The sequence below is a fragment of the Talpa occidentalis genome, unplaced genomic scaffold (assembly GCF_014898055.3).
Source record: "Talpa occidentalis isolate TD23 unplaced genomic scaffold, MPIMG_talOcc4v2.1 talOcc4.8, whole genome shotgun sequence".
Taxonomy (NCBI): Eukaryota; Metazoa; Chordata; class Mammalia; order Eulipotyphla; family Talpidae; genus Talpa; species Talpa occidentalis.
The window spans coordinates 106147548-106169648 of NW_023605194.1; the positions used below are offsets into that span (position 1 = coordinate 106147548).

The window sequence follows — 22101 nt, forward strand, 5'->3', positions numbered from 1 at the left end:
GCGCCAGTGACTTATATATCACAGACTGTTAAAAATATTCTTTCTAGCAAGATCCATAAAGGGTCAGACAAAGGAAGTCCTGCCTATAATCTAGAAAGAACTCAATGAACACATGGAACATAAATAGCAGAAGGAAGCTGAGTAAAGAAAAGAGTAAAGGAATGGAAGGAGAACGGTGAGTTGCCATGCTCAGCTTTTCAAGGTAGTCAGGTTGTCCAGGAAGACAGTGGATGAAGCCATAAAAATAAAGAGTAAGCCACATCTACAGCAATAAATTTTATGAAATGTTACTTGGGTTTACTATCAGAATGCTTCCTTTCATTATTATGTTTAATATCAAACACTAAAAAATTAATCAGGAAATTCCATCTGGCCAACCATTTTAATTTATGAAATTCCTTTTGCTTCAGAAGATTAAAAGCAATCCTCTGAGTGAATTGAGCATTCTGAGAGAGCCCCAAACCGCCCTGAACAGAGACTCTGGAGTGTCATTTCCTTTTATATTGTAACATCTTTGAGTCACTTGCAATCTATAAATAATCTTGAATTTTAAGAAATGGCTCCACAAAAAGCAATACCATGCTAGAATCCAATACACAAGACTATTTTTTAAAGTTTTTTTTTTTTACTTTAAAAATTCATTATAGGTCCTAGATGACACAGGAGTTATAACTTGGCTTACTGTCAGTTTTATGTTGCTTAATAGCTCCCTGAAACAATTCTCCTACACCAATACTCTAAGTGCAGGTCAATGTTAATTAGATATTTTGTTGATTATGGCTGCTCTGTTCTATAGTAGGGAAACAGAATCACTAATCATTAATAAGTGTGGTTTATTTTTAAATATATTGATATGTATCTGTTTTCCGATCTCTTAGGTTTCCTTAGGTATAATATAAACGTTACGTAACACCAAAATGAATCTTTAAAACAAGACCTCTTCCCTTAAAAACATAGAAAAGCAAGGGATATTTTATGAGAAATGTTGGCAAAAAGGATGTTCGACTATAAGCCTGTGGAAAAAATGACATGAAATAATTAAAACTTCAGGCTTTCATGTATTTGTGCAATTGAACTTGTTAGTTGGTTTATAGCAAGGGATAATAGAGAAGAATTCCTGACGTACATGAGACTTAATATGAAACCACAAATACATAGGAAACATTACAGCCATAGACAGTGGCTATATCTATCAAAAGGCATAGTAGTATGAAACAGAAATTGTAGTTTGGGAAATTTGAGGCCTCAGAAAGTAAATGTTAACAGCTTTTTTAAGACTATAGGAAAAAAAGTGATTATTTCTGCTTTCATCTTCATTTTACCTAAGATTACGTTTCTAGGTCTTATCTAGTTTTGCTCCAATAAAACTATCTTTGAAGGGTTTTCTCCTAAGAATTCCTTTGGAAAGGAGCAGACATTAGCTATTATAACCAGAGACAGAGTAGGACCTTGGCTACCTGACTCTTATAACAAAAACTAATTGATTTTCTGTAATTTGGCCTGTCTTGCCACCTTAGAGTTTAGACAGCGTAAAAATAATCGCTTATACTTGCTGTTTCTTGGAAATTATCAATGATAACATTTTTGAAAGAAAGAGTAAGCATAACATTTGATTCAGTGGTGCTAAAGAAACCCAACAAAAACTACATACTCGGTTTTATTTTTCAACTCCACAGACAACTATTAACTTACATAGTGAGAAGTACAGTTCATGTGATCAATTGCATAACAGAACCAATGCAAAAGAAGAGTATCACTTTGAAACAAGTGACACCTTAGATCTCTGCTGAGTAAAGAGAACACAAGGGCATAAGGGTAAATCTAGCTGAAGTTTCTGGAAAGAGATAATAAACAATATAGGCTAACAGCAAAATATTCTTGGTCTTCCTTGGAGAAGTGAGCTACTATTCCAATAAACAATTGCTATAAGGAAGGTTGTTACAGAGCAGTTCACGTCCTCCTTTTGGAGATGCCAAGAGAAAAGCCCCAGGCACCTGAAATAGTTGTTGGTCTGGAGAACTAAGCAAGACAATTATTTTTTCTCCTGAACTCAAGATTCTTCATTTTGACATCTGCTAAACGCCAAGAGACTGAAATGTCAAACTGACTCTCATAAATTGTGATAATATTTCATGAGATTATATGTGTTTCAGTGTGGGAAGTAGAAGATAATGCATTTATTTAATACATCTATGTAAAAAATTTAAAATATGGGCCCTGAATCATTGCAAAATGTTTCCCAAAAAAGACTGTACCCATGTACTATGACAGTCCAAATAAAGATACTAGCTTTAGAGAATGAACACAGATGGAATATTAGATTAAATTGCCCTTGTTATTTGCTAGAGTGGCATTTTATAAATTCCTACTTTCTTTTGCCATTTGAAAAACACACTCTCCAGTTCCATTTTTAACATCATCTCTTTTCATTTTTGCTCTATGTGAGAGGAGTGAAAAAGGCTTTCAGTAGCAAAACTGGTCTAAGTGTGGAATCAACATCAACTTGAAATCACTGGTGGGTCAAGTAATTCTTACTGGTGAATTAGAATCCAAGGAGACAAGAATTATGCCTGTGCTGGTCTTTTGCTCCCTACTTAGCATTCATGAATAGCTGAGATCTTTTCCCCTCTCTGTCTTTGCATTTATCTCAGTAGTTGTATCATTTGATTGCTAATGTGTTTGAATTGAGCTGCTTGATTTTAATTCAATCTGGCACCTCTTCTTGGAGTCCTAAATTTTCTCTCAACAGCTAACATTAAACTGTGTTGAGCTCTGAAGGCCATGCCACCGGCAAGATTTCAGCCTTTATGGCTTTGTGCAGCCCATCCATTCTGGGCTCAAGGGCAGTGTAGATACAGAGATAAGAATTCAGATACTTGCAGGTAATGACACCAATTACCTGGCAGGATATGTAAGATAAGCCCTCTTGTTCTCTTCCTTACCACCCAGTGGGCTCTGTTATATCTTCCCTTCAATTATCAAATAGTTCATTCTCTAAGGGAAAGGTGTCTTTAAAGTTCATGTGTCTTGGTGGCATAGATCTTTAATATCATATTCCTCAATATCTGTAGCCTTAAAATCAGTCTAAATACACAAACATTACCTGTTTTGCACCTAAAAGCTCTTCATCATTATTTGTGCATAATCGTGAAATAAGATACTGCTTGCAAATGTGTGTGTAGGTGTCAGTGACTATGTACAAGCTCTATAACTTTGAAAGCCAAATACCCAAATCTAAAACAAAAAGGGGAGAGTATCTTCGCACATAGTGGTGACTTATCCACATGTAAACACAGTTTACAGGGACAGAGAGTCTCATGGTTCTAGCACCCATCACTTACAGCTCAGAACTATCTTCTAAGTGGTGAGTCAAGGGAATGTGTAGAAAGTGGAGCTTCTTTCTTAAACAATTCCTGTTTGTTATTAGGATTAGTCTATATTCTAGAAAAGAATAGCAGGGAAAACAGCAAATACTCCCTTAAGACAAGATAGAAGAAGGAAGAACACAGAGAGATTAGTTTATGGTCCAGCAGGCCTAACAGCTGCAGTGAACTGGCCTCATCTTCCCCAGACGGCAGTTCGTCACCACAAAGACATTGAATAGGGTGTTTTTTCCCGTACTGGAAAGGAAGAAAAAGTTATAGATTTTTTTTTGCCTCAAAACAATCTTCTCAGGAAGCAACTGTTCCCTCCACATGCATACTTTATCAGAATCAAGATGTAATGGTAAAATAAAAGGAAATGAAGCCTGATCTCCACTGCCCCCATGCATGTATTCTTCCTGCCGTTTTCCTCCTCCATAGTGACACGGAACTAGATCTTTTTAAAAAATGTGGTTCTTGTAATAGGAATTTCATCTTTTTGAAACATTTTTTCAGAAACAAGACTTCCTCTAGTACCAATGTTCTTGCATGAAAATAAGGCTGTGATATTTGTCACATGTACATCATTTTAAATGATTTATTTTATTTCTTAGTGAATATATACTGACTAAGCTATCCTCCCTCCCTCTGGAAAAGGCATAAAATTCAAAATAGAAGTCTGGGTACTATAGTGATAAAACAGCTTACTGGAGGGACCAAACTCCCCATCACATTGAGATATTCTAAGAACTGTAGCCACATCCAGTTCTGTCAGACTGGAAGGAGCATTGTGCTTATTAGGACACTGAATGTCATGAAGCATTGCCTTGGTTTCCACAAGACAAAGGTGGTTCATTTAAGAACAGGCTGTTAACAAAGTTTTAAGGTTCAAAATTGTATTAGATTTTGAGATACACTGCCATGATACATTATTAAAATAAAGCAGAACTATTTCCTTTTCATTTCAATTGAAATCTTACTGTTTCCATTAAAAATGTTCACTTCATTTAAAAATAAAAATGAAAATTTAGAACCACTTGTATCATTCCTGCACGTTGTGCCCATGTTACTAAAGAAGTTATAAATTCGGGCCTCCCCTGGTGGCGCAGCAGTTGAGCCCTGGGCTACAAAGCTGCCTGCAGCCTCTGCAGCACCGGTTCCACTCAGGGCCACAGGCGAGGGTCCCACATGGCGCGACAGACCTCTCCTGCCGCGCGCCCACTGCTCCCCTCAGCAGTGTATTTGGTCAGTCTGCCTGCTCTGTTCCCCGCTCTGGCTCTGGCGAATTCTCTCACCTTCCCGCACTTCTGACTGTACCCAGTGCTTGTATAAATAAATAAATAAATCTTTAAAAAAACAAAAAAAAGAAGTTATAAATTCTAGCACATCCCATTTTCACACTATTTCCCCCATCCCAAACTAATGAAAAATGAGAGTGCTTATAATGAGACATTACTCAGATTTGCAGGTAAAGATGAGCTCTGTTCAGAAATTACGGTGTTTATATAAATATCTGTGGAGTTTTTTAGTCTTATACACAGAGGTAAGCCTCTATTCACACTCTACCATTCAAAGATTTCTCTGAATAAAAAACAAAACCAAATAGGGTTCTTTAGCCGCTTGTCTTAACTATTGTCATCTATAAGTAACAACTTGAAATTCTGTTCTGGCTTACCTACCTTTTTAAAAGTGTGTTCTAAAAATTTATTTGTATTGCATCAAATATGTAAATAAAAACAAGAGCTAAGAAACTCTCCCTATGATCATGTTTTTGCTAGAAACCCTGTCCTGCTACCTCCTGAGTGCCTTGAAAATGAAAATCTCTGTGTCTTTCAGATGACAGCCACCTTTCTACAGAACCAAAATAGCTCTTCCAGCTAGAGAGCTGTCTGTCAGGGAGAGTTCTGACAGGTAGCACACTTGGCATGCAGCAGGAAGGTGAGAAATGGTTCCAGGGTAGGCTCAGTGAGGGCACCTGACTAAGGAGAAGCACACTTGGAAACAGTGTGCTTCTAGACACCAGGCCAAGCGCAAAAGCAACAGGAATTTCTGAAAATGACATCATCCTGGGGGAAACGGAGCCTGTTAGTGCTTGTAGGATTTTGAAGGACTATATAAGATCCATTGAACTATGTTTCCCATGTGTGAAAGGAATCAAATACACATACAAGCGTGGGATTTTTTCTCCCTCTAGTGGTGGGGTAGGAGCCTATGATGTGATATCCTATCACTGCAAAATACTGCTTCAAAAACAAAGTTGAGTTTCCATTTTAGTCCATTTTGCCCATAAAATTGTAATTCTCATTAGGACTGCTACTGTTGCTTCTGGTAGTTTTCAAAACATCCCATTACCCTTCCAGTTAAGAGTGAATTCCTCCTAAGTAAGATAATTACCAGTGGTAAGGGAGCAGGATCTTCCTTTCCTTTTGCTAGAAGATGTCCATGCTTACTTCCCCGACACAGGACTGCTCTTCTTTGTAGTCCTATCAAAGGTGGAGCCATGCTGTGATAAGAGGCAACTCCCCTGACCCCGAGTCTGGGAAAAAAAAAAAAACCTGAGGAGAGAAATGAGAAAGAGAAAGCAAGCTTACCTACAGGAAACGTGAGAAATACGATTTTTGTTTCAAAGATTGATTTCAGTATCAGATAACTTCTTATACTACACCCAGGGAAACTAAAGAGATACTTACAAAGGATTTAAAGAGTGCTCTAAATCTTATTTTTAAATAAAAGGGGAAACAACTAGAGATATATTTTGGATTATGTCTCCAAGTCTACTTTGCAGTCTCTGTCATTTCTCTTCATTTTTGGTTATGTAACAATACTTTTGCTGTAGCAATTTCAGTCAGTGATAGCTCATGAAAACACAGAAAAGACAGAGAAAGTAAATAATGACAATTTTAAGGATGAGTAACTAAAATGGCATAATATAACTGTACGAAAGTATTACTGGAAATATATCGTAAGTAACAGATGTGTAGTCAACAGGTTACTGATCAATAACTGAAAATCTACCCATGTGAAGCATGCAGTCTGTAGCTTTTCCCCCTGCTCCAGACTCAGAATTAGGCATCCATGATGCCTACTTAATTTCTCCTCTTGTATTTCTCCAAGGCAACCAAGTTCATAAAGAAACATGCAAAGCTGTTTCTTTTCCAGATTCCTTATCTCAGTGAATAATTCTATTAGCCATCAGCTATACAAAACAGAAATCCAGGAGGTACTTGTCCTCCCCCTATCCATCTTCCACCATCATATCCAATCCATCACCAAGTCCTTCAATCTTACCTCCTAAATCGAGGTCACATAAGTCAATTTCTCTTTGCCTCCACCGCCACACTATTTCATTATTCCTCTCCTAAACAACTACAACTCTAAAAGACATCCACTTCACCCATTGTCAAATGCATTCTCCACACTGCCCTACTTCATTCAATAAATATTTTTGAGGAGTTTTGTACTCTGGTAATAAGACAGATAAATTTCCCATTCTCAAGAGGCTTGTGGAGACAGAAGATAAACATTAGAGTGTAGAGAATTAAAATAGGATGAAAGATTAGCTGAATAGCTATTCTAGATTGTATGTTCAAATACAGGTTTCCCTCACTGCCGAAAAGCAGAGTATTCCTATGAAACAGCACTTTTAAGCACACGAAAATATCCTAGCTTTGTTACCTTTTCTGTGTGCTTCCTATGTAAGCAAAGTCAGCAAAGGAGCCTGTTTTTGCTCATTGCTGTCTTCCCACTGCCTACAAATTGTGCCTGGCCTCTACATAACAGGCTTCCAAGTATCTGTTGTATTCATGCATGTATTGCTGTGTTGAGTGGAAAAGGCAATAGAGAAAAATAACTGAGTGGATGGCAGGAAGGGGGAGTTTAAGAAGTCTTCTGGGAGTTGTCAAAGTCATTTACTTCGGCTGGAAAGAGTAACCAAGGTATAAAACCCCTGCCAAATTTTTCTGCGTTGGATCTCAGTCACTAACAGCTCTCAGTCAAATTCAGACACACACACACGCACACACACACACGCGCACACACACACGCGCGCACACACACACACACACACACACACTTGCTGCCACTGACCTCTCCAACTCCCCACTAGGAGGAGACACGCCTTCCAACCCGGAAGCCCTGCCACCTCGGCTTTTTTTTTTCTCCTTCCCTCCCCTCGGGGCCCGGGTGCCGCAGTCCTCCAGTCGAGGTGCTCACCGGGAATAGTAGTCTTCCTGTCCCGGCCTGTAGAGCTTTTATACATTTCCAGAACTACGCTTCCCAGGGAGCCCCGCGGCAGGCAGCGTCGCATCACGTGATCAGGACTCTGGCGAAGCAATGGCGGCGCCCATGCTGCGCCGGTGCTGTCTTGGAAGGCGTTGGGCGTTAGCCCGCCTTGACAGCAGTTCTCGCCAGGGAAGAGGTTCTCCGACAGGGTCCACGCCCAACGGGAAAAGGGGACGGTGCTCAGTAGCTCATCAGCCCCTCATCACGGCCCAGAAGCCGAGGAAAGGGTATATTATTTCATGCCATTACCGTCCCATTAAGTGTGAGGTGCAACTGGGGAGCTGGGGAGACGATGACCACTACAGTCCGACTTTATTTGTACACGTTTTGTTGGGTGGCAGGATGTTGGGCTGAAACCTAAATGAGATCATAAAACAGGCCCCCTGCATATAAACCACATGTTCAGATAGATAGGCAAATTTGGGGGACTCGCGAATGTAAATTGCAAATATATATTTTATTAATTAAATTGAAGGCTCCACAAAGAGTGAACGTGGTTACCTTACTAGTCTGTGACACTAAAAGCAGGATATTAAGCTGACAATTATTTAGCGCAACTGTACGCCAGTAGTGTTGTAAAGGTAGAAAAGGAATCTTTACCTACAGACTGGATAGTGATGACTAATGTCATTAGTTCAGAAAATACCACCTGTCTGTGGAGGATGGAAGCAGTACAAGTTATCTTCCCTCTGGTTATGTAGAGAGTTTTGCTTATTTTGCTAAATTTTCTCTTAACAGCTGTTTATACTTCACTTTATAAGACTTAAGTGGTTTATTTTTAAAAACAGAAACATAAGGCATGTGTCTAATATTCTGTTTATCCTTTGAGATTGTTAGGTTGGTATTATTTTTGCTTTTCAGTTGGAGGAACAGAGGGAAATTGTCCAGAATCATTCCGTTTTTATTCTTTCCACAAATTAGATCAACTATGAATGGAAAGTGTATTTTTCTCTCATGTAATGAAACTGCAAAAATGCTTTGAGTAATGTTTTAGTGAATGTGGAATTTCTAATGAGTTCTTCATTTAATTCTTTTCAATTACAGGCTGTGCTTCCAAGTTTAAAAAAGAAAATACCTTGCAATATTATAGATCCCATATAGAACTTTATGTGTTGAAATAACTAAAACAAAACCCAAAATGTATAAATATTATAGTACAGAAAATTGCTTAGAAGACCAGGGTAAGAACAGACAAAAATACAGAAACAGTATGTGTGAATAGGTCAGCTGTAGTGTGTCCAGCATATATGGGTTTTAGATGAAATTAGCATACTTACAAGATCTTGGCGAGAACTATATATATAATGTATATACAGACCCAACAAAATAAGAGTAGCCAAATAAGAGGGATTATTTATAGCATTTAATTCTGAATTTGATTCCAATCAAGCATGAACAATAAGCAAAAGAATCTGAAGTTAGATCTCTGGAATTGCAAGTGCTTTGGAGAACAAAAAAAAAAAAAAATACCCCATCTGATGGTTTAATGTTTTCCTTTGCATGAAATTCCAGGGAAAATATCACTTATGGTGATCTGTTATGTCTCTATCACTCTGGTCATTGTATTTTCAAGCTGGTGTTACTAAATGCATTAAAAACTGATAATTTCCTTTTTTAATGAGATATGCAACTATTTATTTACAATTATTTCTCTACTAGCCAAATCCTGATGTTTATGTTAATTCTAAATAATGTTCACAAGATCAGCTTTCTTCATTTACTGAAAAGTTAATTCAATAAACTCTGCTTTTCACTGAAGTCAGCCAGTCGCCACGTAATACCCAGTTCAGTTATTTTGAGATGCCAGTGAAATTTATTTTGCTATTCTTGTAGGTGTGCTTTATGAATTAGTTTTGATTTTGTCATCACTACAATATGACACTTTTTTTAGTGTAAGGATGTAAAATTTTAGTAAGTTAAAAAACACAAGTATGAAATTAACATTTGTGGTTTAGGCTTATAGAAATTCATGCATGGTGGCAGGTCAAACTACGTCTTAACAGTTATATCTTTCTTCTTAGTGAACAGAGATGGGCAGCTGTGGTAGGTTTGGAAATTCATGCTCAGATTTCCTCCAACTCTAAACTCTTCTCTGGATCTCAAGTCTACTTCTCAGCACCTCCAAATTCTTTGGTGTCTTTCTTTGATGCATCCCTGCCTGGAACTTTGCCGGTAAGTTTGTTCGTTTTTTTTTTTTTTTTTTATCTTACTTTCATAAGAAAATGTTAATATTTTATTTAACCTAGATAATGATTTCCTTGTTTTAATATCTTGGTGTAACTCTTAGGAAATTCTTTAGGGAATCTTGGGCAAAATGGAATGGACTAAATATTTTATAAAGAACTATTTATAAGGCTCTAAGTTTCAAGTCATCTGTTTATTCATGCATTTATCCATTTATTTCACAAATGTTTTAGAATGTCTACTAAATACCAGACACTGTGCTGTGAACTAGAACATTAAGATGAACAATGATCCTTGCCTTGGAGGAGTTTAAAGAGTAGTTGGAGAGATGTGTTTTATAAACAAATAATGTACTATGTGATTAGTCTGGTGAAGGTAATATGCAGAGGATGGTTTTGGAATCAGAGGAGGAACACCTAATTCAGTAAAAGGAGTACTGTGAGAAATTGGGTTGGAGGTTTGGCTCAGAGTTGTTAAGGAAGGGTTGTTAGAAGAGGTAGTGTCAAGCCATCTGAGAAGCCAGGTTGGAGCCAAGCAAATAAATAAATCAAGAGTCTGATAAAAGGAAGCAGCATATGTCACATGCTGTTACAATGTAAGGTCGATGATGATTGTGGTTATTAAAAGCTAAGAAATGATCAATAATGGAGAAAATTGTCAACCACAATGTGCATTAACTACACATTTCCACTTAAACTCAAGGAATGACTGGGTCCAGTGTACCCATCAGCAAAATTTTTAGCATGTGTTTTCATGTAGTTGGCTGAATTTTGAAGAAAAAGATGAAAGGAACACTGAATATTTGGGCTTAAAAAACAGCTAATAATGTATCCAGGAATACAGTGTCATCAGGGTTTCCTGCCATCCTTGTAGGGAATGTTATATATGACAGTAGGGAGGGGGTGAATTCCATACTCTCCGACATTTAAATACAGTGGAGGTTGGTTGAACTGAGCACTGGCAGACTTGCAGGGGCAGAAACAGGCATTGCCTCCCATGTGCCTGCTATATCTGGGGCCTTGGTAGTATTGGGGTAGTATTTCTATCTTGGAACATTGTCCTTTCTTGTGGTTTTTGTCATAGAGGTCTCCCGTCTCTGCAAATGATTCTAAGGTCACCTTTGATTTGCTGTTGGGTCTCTCTTCCTTCCCACTCTCCCTGCTGTGGCTTTGAGTATCTGTCTATAGAAAGATTTTTTTTTTTTATTTGTTTGAAAAGAACCAGTTTTTCAGTTATAAATGTTTAAGTTCTTAATTGGGCAGAGACTCATAGTAGAAATAATGTCTTATTCAGACAAGTGAAATGCAAAGTATTTATCAAAACCCTTCTCTTTTTTCTTCCTCGAGACCAAAACCTTTTTTTTTTTTTTGCCAAACATGGTAGTTCATTTCCAACAGACTCGCCATAACCTCTGTGTTCTTTCTAGGTTTTTCCTAGTATCTAGCTATTCATTATTTCACATTTAGAAACATTCTATTAGCAGAAAGGTATGTTATCTCTAAATAGGCTCTTCGGTTATGGCTGAATGTGTTCAAATATTAGAGACAATTCAGAATAACCAAAATGCTAACATGCTTTGTACCACTTCCTGTCATGTGCCCGAGAAGGTACTTAGTGATAATATATCAGTAAAACAGTGAAGGCGTTTGGAACATTGGAGCATTGAGAGGACAGTACATTAATTAAATGACAGTCAAAGGCTAAGTTGGGATTTCTTTTTCCTCTTCAGAGCATGTAACGCCTGTGGTTTGAATAACCCAATGGATTATTCTCTCAACAGAGCTAATCGCCTTCTTTTTATAGAAATATTTGTTGTAAGCTGACCACAGATCTCAGGCATACAGTAGGGGAGAAAGGAGGTGGATAGGGGAGGGAGAGGGGCCAAAACAGGGGAGGGAAGAGCATAAGAGACAGGGGACTGGATCACTGGTGCTGTGGTGGTGGGAGAACCACGGGGACTACACCTCAGGGGAGAAGTTACTGTCCCAAAATTAGCAATGTAATAAATCAATTCATTTAAAAAAGCTTTGTATTTATAAGACCTGTTTTTAGTATGTGAGCAAAATTATACCAAAAGAAGCCAATGAAGAGGCAGGCAGTTAAAGAGACATTCGATTAATATGGCAAGCTGAATATACACGTTTAACCTGTCTGCCACTCCACCCCCAAAACACCCCTAAAGGATGATGAAAGAATTAAAAAGATAAAAAGGAGACTTAGGGAGGAGGCCAGAGTGCACCAGAGATGGCTGGCAGAGGAGGGTCTGACCTGCAGAGCGGAGTTGACTCTAACCTAGCAAGAGACAACCCACAGCAAGGGGAGCTCGCGAGAAAGCAGCCCCAGGGAGGGCCAGGCTGTTGGAGTATTGCCGAAGACTCCATGGGGTGGACATAGCGGATTTAACTCTGAATCTGAGCAGAGAGCAGCTAAACATTAGACCTGAGGTCTTCTCCCTGATCCTCCACAGCTGCCTACCCCACAACAGTCTCTCATCTTGGGAGAAATTCAGCAAGTGACACACTTCCTGGGGGACTGCAGCCGAGCAGAAGCTAAGGTGTCAATGTCTGCTCTCTGAACTCCAGGGCTGCCCCGCCTCTCCTCTGTCCTGTTTGAGGAACTGAAGTGACCTGATATGGCCCTCTCCTCTGCCTCCACCCCCAAACGGGAATCTGCAGGAACTTGTTTGGAGATTATTTGTTCCTGAAGGAAAGAACTTCAGATATCAACATTTGGGGATCTCTCAGGAAAAAAGCTACCTCCCACCTGACTGTCCTGGACTGAGGATGTTTACACGGACCTGCAGTCAGCATCTTAATCCTCACTTTAAAATATAAATTGACAGCCAAAAATCACCAAACATTTGAGGAAATTCTCCAGCTTTATAGAGCCAAAAATAAAAAGAAAACTAAAACAAGAGGTAACAGATATTGCACAGGGTTAATACTTTTAAAAATGAATAGTTTTTATAAATATCCTTAGACGGTAGCTGCATCTTTGAAACGAGAACACGATATTACCTTTTAAAAATGATCACAAAAAATAAATAAAAATGATCACAACAAAAATGAATATTCAGAAATTAAAACCAATAAACAAGAAAAAAATCCAGAAGAATTAGAGGATAAAGTCAAGAATATCTTCCAGAAAGTATAACACATACACATACAGTGAATTGGACAGTTGAGGGAAAATAAGAGAATCCAAGATGTCTAACTCTGAGTTATAGGCGCTTGACAAGAGGAACTTACCGGCAGATACAACAGGTGAATTTCCCAGAAGTGAAGACGTGAGTCTCCCAATGAGAAGGGCCTGCCAGTACCCAGCACAAGGAATAAAAATAGTCTCCCAGGCAGGCATGTCATCATGAAGGGTGGGAAGCCAGGGCTGCAGAGACGATATGAGAACTCACAGGGAAGAAAAGAAAGGCCACAAGTAAAAGCATTGGATTTCTTAAAAGCAGCATGTACAGCTAGAGGAGAAGGAAACAGCGCCTTAGAAATCTTGGGGGGAACATCATTTTAACCTGGAGTGCTGTACCCAGCTCTGTAAATCAAGTGTGGCAGTAGAATAATTATGTTTTCAGACAGGCACGTTCTGGAAAATCCACCTTCTGTCATCACAGGAAGCTACTAGATTCCTGACTATGAACACTGTCACAGGCTCAGAGGATCTGATGGGAGAGGAGGTTGATGACTCCAGAACAGAGGTTTCCAGAAAAAAGGAGGTGGGTGGGAATAAGATATGGGTGTGGGTATGGGGGGGTGTGTGTGTACATGTGCACACACATGCTTGCACAAAAGAGATTATTCGTATAAACTGGAGTTTTTAGAATAATAAGCAATAAGTCATAAAAAAATGAAGCAAGGGAGAAAAGGGAGACCTATCAACTCCAGGAAAAACAAACCATGTAAGTAATCATAGTATACTTAACAGCTCAGCAGAGAAAAATATTTACATAACAAGAACAATAATAAACAGAAGTATCAACTACTAAATACCAACTACTTAACCAAAACAGTGATATAACTGGGATATTGGGAAGAAAATGAACTAAATTCTTATCTTCCAACATTGAAAATCCTGTTCTAATTGACAAAACAAGGAAAAGTAAGAATATGCTTTGAGAGGGTCTCTTTTTCAGGGCCTAAGTTAGCTGATTGGTTATAGATTCTGTTTGTTTTATTTTTAAAGTAAAACAATGAAAGTATTAGAACTCTGGAGACAGATGATTATCTAAAAGAGTTTTTCAATAGTTTTTAAAATGTGTATATAAAAATAACATTAAATACACATATTACCACTACTGACTTCTCGGCTTTTTATTGGTGATTTATTTATTTTTTTTTTGCAAGTCCAAAAGTGACAGAGCAGTCCCAACACCTCCCCCTGGCCTGTCACTCCCATCCACTGTTCTTAGAAATAAGTGTACCCACATCCTAGAGTTGTCCACACTCAAGCTCCAGCATGCTGAGTTCCCTGCTTCCTCTGCGGGTGGGGAACTGACCTCCACACCTGTTTTCCACTTGACTTTTTGCCCTTTAATGCTCCTGAGTTTATCATGGGGTTGCATTTAGGCCTATATTACTTTTGAATAGACAGAAAAATAGCGAGTGTGGGTCAGTTCTTCTGAGATAGAGTATGATAGAAAAAATATGGCAGAACATCTCACCTTGTTACTTACATAAATTATCTCTTGGGAATGAACTGGGCCACTTCTGTAGCTCCATGTCCTAAAAGTAAGAACACTGTGTCGCTGGGACAGTCTGGCAGGTCTGCCTGTTTCCCAGGTTAGGGGAGGATTGTCACCTGGCAAATGGCCTAGTGCCTTGGCCAGCAGGTGATGGATTTTCCAGAGGTCCCTGGCACAGCACATTATTTTAAATTAGGAAGATATAAATCCAACAAGACAGCTCAGCGATCTGAAGGTGGTTGTTGCCAGGGAACAGGACTGGCGTGGGGGAGGGTAGCAAGGACAACCACTTCTCCATCAGTCATTTCCAAATACCTGCCTATAATACATTGTTAACAATTAAAAGTTAGGCTTCAAGGAGTGCACCAGAGAGGAGAGGAAATGATTGATAGACCAAGTGCCCAAGACCAAAGGAGGTGTCCCCAGAGCACAGGGGGAAGTGCCACTCAGCAACTGTCATCTTAAGAAGGTGGACCCCTCCCCCAGGTTCAGGCAGCATCTTAGGCAGAAACTGAAGACGCTTCCGCCTGCAAACACTTTTCTTCTATCTCACTCACCTCTGTGCTGGTCCTTGCTGCCTATGTCTTATCGCTGCTTTCTGGGACTGTGGGTGATGCACACTTAGTTTTTCTGTGCCTCCAACCATTTCTGTTTCTCCTTAGGTCTTGAAAGATGGCATAGAATGCTAGGTTGACAGTTCTTTCCCCTGAGCATTCAGAAGACATGATTCCATTGTCCCAGGTTTCAGTTACTGCTGACGAGATGGCTGCCTCCTGTGTAGGGACTCTGGTTTTTCCTCCGCTGGCTTCGGCCGGGGTATGGCCACGTGTTGACTTGTTTTTGTTTATCCTGCTTGGTGTTCAGTGTGGTTTTTCCACCTGAGGACTCAACCCTTGTTATGGAGGATCTCTGATGGATGCCGTCCTGGCGGCCTCTGCCAGTGCCTGCCGGCTTTATGGAACCAACAGTTTCTACATTAGTTTCTCTCACAGCTTGGATAGTGCCAGCATCCAAGCCCCATACCTACACCGGTTCAAGGCCAAGGGCTCTGATTTCTCCAGACTCCTCTCAGCCTTGAACTGTGGTGGGTAGTCTTCGGCTCAGCTTCTCCAGTTGGAGGCTGAAGATCGTCTGACAGGACCAGCAGCTTTTGGCTCTGAACTCCCCACCCCAGAGGGCCCACAGCCTTGACTTCTATTCCTGAAGTGTTTTAAATTGCCAACATCTGGTCTCTTCAGCCCAGTTAACAGTGATAGTGAAGCAACTAACACAGAGCACTTGGCAGGCCCTGTCCTAGGTGCTGTGTGTTAGCTTGTTTCCACTTCATAACTCAATACAGCAGTTGCTCTCAGTGTCACCACTGGAAAGTAGATGGAGAAACCAAGGTTCAAATCCAGCAGTCAGGCTTCCAAGTCCATACACTTAACTGCTTGACCATTCCACCTCTTGCAGTTACCCCTGGGTGCTACATAGTTTTAAACTCCCTCTGCTGTGGGGCCCCAGGAGATTCCCTGTCTTGCTTTTAAGCTTAGCTCTCTGTATATGTTTATAAATTTATTTGTGTATGTATGAATTTCTACGGGTATAGATATTATATTCATTCTTCCCCATCTTCACCTCCCTGGCCTTTCCCGTCCCACCGTGATCACACACTCACCAACCTCATCACTTGGGCAGCAGGGGTCACAATCCACCACCCTGTTCTGATTAGGGACCTTCTGTATGAATGTTTCTTAGGACCACAGGCATTTCATCTGCTTATTTTACCTGTTGTTTTCAAGTTATACGGAATCCTATCGTAAATCTTCAGACTGAAAAGGTCACTCGGTCTATTTTCCTGCTTATAGGCAGGATTACAGCTAAACTAAGGGCAACATTCTTTATTTTTATTAGCAGGGATTGAGCTCCACTCATAACTTTGACCAAGTAAAACTTGTTACCCCGTACAGAATCTTCCTTGATGTGTTAAATAATTATTTGTCAGCTGAATTAGAGAGAATCCTGGATTATTTGCTTCAAGTTAGTTATTTTCTATTTATCAATATCATTCCATTTTCCCTACTGGTAATACTTTATATATGGATGTGAAATGGGAAGAAAAATAGGAAAGACAATATATTTGTTTGATAAAATGTCAGGGGGTTTACAAGTCTCTCTGTTTTGTAATTTACTAATGTTTCCAGTAATAGTAAAACTAAGCATGTTCTAAATTTGCAATGTATGTATGTTCAAATCCTTTAGCTCACGAATGTGCAGAGTGGGTGCTCATGTGCGCGCGCACACACACACACACACACACACACACACACACACTCTTTGTTATTTGAAATGCTCACCCCTCCCACAGCCCACATCTACAAAAGAGAGCAACAGGAATATGTTGTTGCTTGTGCTCAGCTGTGGCTGGGAGATGACGTCTCCTGATAATCAGACTGTGCCACAATTAGATTAATTAGAAACCACTGACTCTGCTCTCGCTTTGCTTGTTTGAAAGCTCTTATCTCCACATAGTGCAGACACCCCCCCTCACCACCCCCGTCGTCGTGAATGCCTCATCTCTTGTTTTCAGGACTTTAGGCGGAAGGGCTGTAAAAGCTGCTTTCCACACATGTATGCAAGATTAACTCCTCTCTTCTCAGGAATGGCCTGTTTAAAACAGTGTGTGGTGCTCCCCAGATCAAAGCCCTGGCAGCTATGGGATGAAAAGTGGAACATTGTCTATAACGTTTGACAAAACTTCCTTTTATTCACAAGAGTGGACACATGCACCTTGAACAGTTAACTGTCCGTGGGCACCGGCCTCCGAGCAGTTGAAAATCCTCCTGGAACCCCACTGTCTGCACTGACTGGAAGCTCCCTTAAGTCATCTGTCAACTCCTCGAGTGGGTGTGTATCTGCCTAGAGGTGGACCCATGCTGTTCAAGGGGAGCTGTGTACCTCTCAGGAAAATGAGGGGAGACGTAGGATGGGAGCAAATCTGATGTGATGCCTGCTCTTGGAATTAACAAGCAGTGCAGATAGCGTGCTTCTGCTGGATGCCTTCAACATGTGTGTGCAGGTGGCAGCGGAGGGAACATGATCCTGAAAGAGATGATAATGTGAATACCTTTGTAAAGGACTATGATTAATTTATTATTAATTTATTCTGTCACTCTTGTGACATCTATTTACGAGGTAATCTACAGTATACTGGTTCTCTGAACAGAGCAGATGTTAGTGAAAACTTTTAATTTGAAGAACCTAACAGGTTAGAAATACTTGACTAATTCTAGAGAACATCAGGTTAAAATGTTTTCCTGACCCTTTATTTTAAGTGTTTTAAAAGAAAGTTGTTTTTAACTCTCATCTTCTGAACGAAATAGAAATTCGTGAAAATGGCATTAGTGTAAAGTGTTTCAATGCATAGATTTATAATCAGATCTATATTTACCTCTGTCCATTCAGTTGGATGATGTTTAGTTATTTGACTAAGAAGACAAAATGTGACAGTGTTCTATTAATTTTTTTCCATTTCAATGACTTACTTTAATGTAATCTGTAAAACTTATAATTACATTGTGTTCTCAGACTTTATAATCTTTCCACTCACTGTCCAAGTCCTATTTATATGCTGTCGCGTTCCTTGATTCCATTGTAGAGTGGGGTGCTCTAAGGAGCACTTTGCCCCCTAACCCCGGGGAGCATGTATGTTAATACATTTAATAAATATTTCCCTGTGTAATTACATGCATTCAACGTATATGTACATAAGGAGTCTATGTGAAAGCATTTTCTGGGTGTGTTTTGATATTATTTAACATCTTTATGGAAATCTTTCTAAAATGCTTTTCCTGCTTTTATACAGGGTATGTTGAAAAGAAGCTAACCTTTTGTTGATTACTCAAGGTTATGAGCAAAGTCAGTTATTGCTCAGCATTGTGATATATTAGTGCCTTCAAGGGCTATTGAGCTGTGGACAACTATCTGAACCTACCATAAACTGCTAAAGATAGCCATTCTTTTTAAGTTTTATATTGTAATCTTTTTCCTGCTATTATAGTTACTTACCCTTGCTTCCTTTTATAATATACTATCAGTCTATTTGACTTTAGGGTCCCCTTCTTGCTCATTTTCCACTTTTCAGTTATTATTTCTGATCTGCTCTAGTCCAGAAAGCCTGGTTATCGCATTTGTTATTGTAAATAAAAACAAGGCTCAAGGTAGAGGCCTGGCTACAAAGTAAAATACATGCATTGCATGAAAGCTGGCTAGCTTCTTCAGGTTATAAGCCACATAAGGGTAGAGTGCGAAGAGATCCTGGATATCCCTGCCTTCAGTTCACAGGTGAAAAACTGCTGTTGTCACTTCCCACAGTCATGCATTTCAACTGTGTCCCACTCACACTGGGACTCTGTTTTCTCAGTCCCAGTTTAGTGCCCAAGTCCCAACTCAGTCTTCACTGTAGTTGGACTCGCTGGAATTTATGTACATGCAGTCACTTTGCAGGTATGTGCATGTATATATGTCTCAAACACGAAGGCACTACAAATGTGTATTAATGTGATTATAGATGTACGCCCTCGCACTTGTACACACAGACCTTGACTCTGCAGCACTGATGAGCAGCGCTCACTGTTACAGAGTCCACTCTGAGAGATCTCAACCTGGGAGAGAGACTAGAGAAAAGAGTGCAGGTGATTCAGAAAAAGAAAGGAGGGAAAGGAGTTCTAATTAGCCACCAGTTCAGTGCCCCTGGGACCTAGGTTTCTCCAGACCCACCTTTAAGAGAGTGGGCCTGCCCTGTGGGCTGCTCAGTGTACTGTCACCGTGCAAATAGTCATCTTCATGGAAAATTCTTTTAGGATCTTGTTTGCTTCATTCTGGGAAATTTTCTCTCCACATTTCTTCCAGCTCGCCAATTCTCTCTTCATTGTGTCTACTCTATTTTTTAACATAGCCAAAATTTATTTCCCTGAGAATACCTTTTATTTATAGAAATTTATTTATAGAAATTTTATTTATAGAAATTTATTTATAGAAATAATTTATAGAAATTATTTATTTATAAATACCTTTATTTATAGAAATTATAGAAATTTGACTCTTTTAACTCTCCCCTGTCTTTTAAAATATATATTGTTCTTTTTTATGTATTCAAATTCTTTAATAATTATAAATCTATTTTATAGTCTGGTCATCAGCTGTACTATCTGAAGTTCTCAGGTGATCTTGATCTGCTTTTTGTATGTCTGCTGATTCTGACTTACTTGTGGAGTTTGTAATTTTGGATTATGAGGTCATTTTTGCCAGGGTTTTGTTAGTGAGAATCTTGTGGCAAGGTTAATAGCCAGTCTCTCCAAAGCGCTTTGCAGACTTTTACCAGAACCTCCGAGTCTAAGCAGTGCCGTTTTTCATGTTTACCTCTTGGTTTGAGGTTCCTGGGCCACAGAGTTAGTACATTTGAATCCCAAGCCCGCCTGAGAGCAGATGTGTGACAATTCTGAGGACAGACTTTTTAGTTTTGTTTTAATCTGAAGTCTGAACTGAGACTTTCCTGAAGCTGAAGCCGTGTAGGAAGGAGGGCCATGTAGCTGGGGCTTCAGCCAACGCTGTGAGCAGTGACTCAGCTGTGGAGGCAGGGCAGAGAGGCATCAACCCTCTGGCTTCCTTCCTCTGCCGCAGACCTGCCTTCAGGTGTTTGTGTGCATTGCAGTGTTCACTCTGGTGAGGTCGAGCTCTCTGTACAGCTCCCAACTCATCTTACCTGTGCTCCTGTCACAGACACAGAGCTGGTGTTTGACCCTTCCTCCCCTGGTTTTGCAAGCACCTGCACTCTCACCCATTGCCTTTAAAGGTTATCACTCTCTCAAAAAATTTCATCTTTCTTGTTATTAACCTCAGTATACGTAACCTCACCCACCACCAAAGTTCTAATGCCATTTCCACTCCCAAACTACCCCTTCTTCCCTTTTCTCCCACCCCCTCCCTTCTCCTTCCCCTCTGGTAAGCACCATATATTTTACCCAAAAATTTCAGCCTTAGCAAATCAATCCCTTCACGTGTATGTGGAAAGGACGCCATCTTGTTCTCTCCAAGGAACAACAAAAAGCAATACAATAGAATTAGAGCCACTGACTCTGGTGGGAAGTTGAAGAGGAAGTGGAGCGTCTGGTTTCCCCTCCCTCCCAGCCTTGGAGAACCTGAGGGACCCCATCCGCTATCTCCTGGTGTGACTGTCCTGGGCCTCAGAGCATCTCTGGCCCAGAGGAGAATGGAGAGAATGTCTCCAGGTAGCACATTCATCTCCTTGGGGATTCGTCCCTTCACTATTGTGTTTGAAACAAACTTCTCTCCCTTTCCCACATCCCCTTCTGCTGATTTGTTTGCCCCTCAAAATCTGCCCTTGGATGAGTGATTGAAGACAGTAACAGGAAGATGCATTAAAGGAGATTGTGCTATACTTAGAACTCGTAACTGTGTAAAATGAGTTTGCACAACACTACTACACAAAAAAGTCTGTAATACTAGAAAATGAGGTGGGAATGTGTGGAAAGTAAAATATAAACCCATTACCAAAGATGCCCAGGAGTATGAGAGCTTAGGGGTCTTTGTTGATATAAATATGTATTCGTTTTAAAAATTACCTAACAGTATTCTGTGACACTATTTTTGTCTCTGACATTCAGGCAGCTCATACAAGCTTTGTTCTGGTGATTTATACTGGAAGCCTATAATAAAAATGCAACCTGAAATCATACAGCTGGGCACCATTCATTTTTCTTACATGGACAGTTCCAGAACTTAAAAAATGGCAGCAGACCTGAAAAAAGCTCTTTCCTCACAGGAAACGCATGCCTGGCTACAGCAGCTGACCCTCTCAGATTTTTTTTTTTTTTTTGCTTTATGGAATATTGGTGATGCTATGTGGGCTTATAGATTTTGTTTTATGTGTAGTAGAAAAGTGTTTCCAGAAAGATATTGTGCGGTTTTAGGGAGTCAATAAAAATAATAACCCCTTCTCTTCTTGAGTCAGAACCAATTGAGGATCAGCATAGAAATCAGGCAGATGAAGATGAACATACTACTTTCTTGCCAATAATAGCTTGACTGGAAAGTGCAACTTGATATATATCCTATATATATGGCTTTTAGTACTTTCTGCCTAAGTTGAACTCACCTCCCTAAAACATTTCGCCTTCCACAGGCAGAAAACTTATGTGGTCAGATTAGACCAGAGCATGGCGTCTCTGTGGGCATGCCACTCAGAAAGAGTTCATCCTGGCTCTGTTGTGAATTTTTTGTACAAGAAGCCATGCTCAGCCAGAAGGGACCAGCCCACAAGAACCATTTTCCCATTTCTCCAAGCCATTGGTCAGGAAAGTCAGTCCTTTTTTGGGGGATGAATGTATGAAGTAGATAACAAAATTCTGCCTCTTGGCAACATGGGGCCAGGAAACATGGAAGGTGCCCAGTTCTGCCCTTGAAAGCTTCGGCCAGTTTTCCTTTCAGGAATAAGAGTGAGATGTTCCTTGGGCAGATTCTGTGGAAATTTCTCTCCACCCCACAAGTGTATACACGTGTCATCTGAGGCCACTATTACTTGGT

At 39.9% G+C, this 22101-nt stretch overlaps 1 protein-coding gene and 1 long non-coding RNA gene across 2 annotated transcripts in view; one reads left to right on the plus strand and one right to left on the minus strand.

Annotated features, from left to right (window-relative positions):
- LOC119234562 (uncharacterized) overlaps positions 1–5911 on the minus strand; it is a 145380-nt gene extending 139469 nt beyond the window's left edge. Inside the window, exon 1 of the long non-coding RNA XR_005122648.2 lies at positions 5757–5911. This is a non-coding gene — a long non-coding RNA (uncharacterized LOC119234562). The remainder of the gene's footprint in view (positions 1–5756) is intronic.
- Positions 5912–7664: 1753 nt separating this feature from the next.
- Positions 7665–22101, plus strand: part of GATB (glutamyl-tRNA amidotransferase subunit B) — a 59059-nt gene continuing 44622 nt past the window's right edge. Inside the window, exons 1-2 of the mRNA XM_037497564.2 lie at positions 7665–7870; positions 9665–9815. Of these exons, the coding sequence (XP_037353461.1) occupies positions 7695–7870; positions 9665–9815 (327 nt within the window). The 5' untranslated portion in view covers positions 7665–7694. The remainder of the gene's footprint in view (positions 7871–9664; positions 9816–22101) is intronic.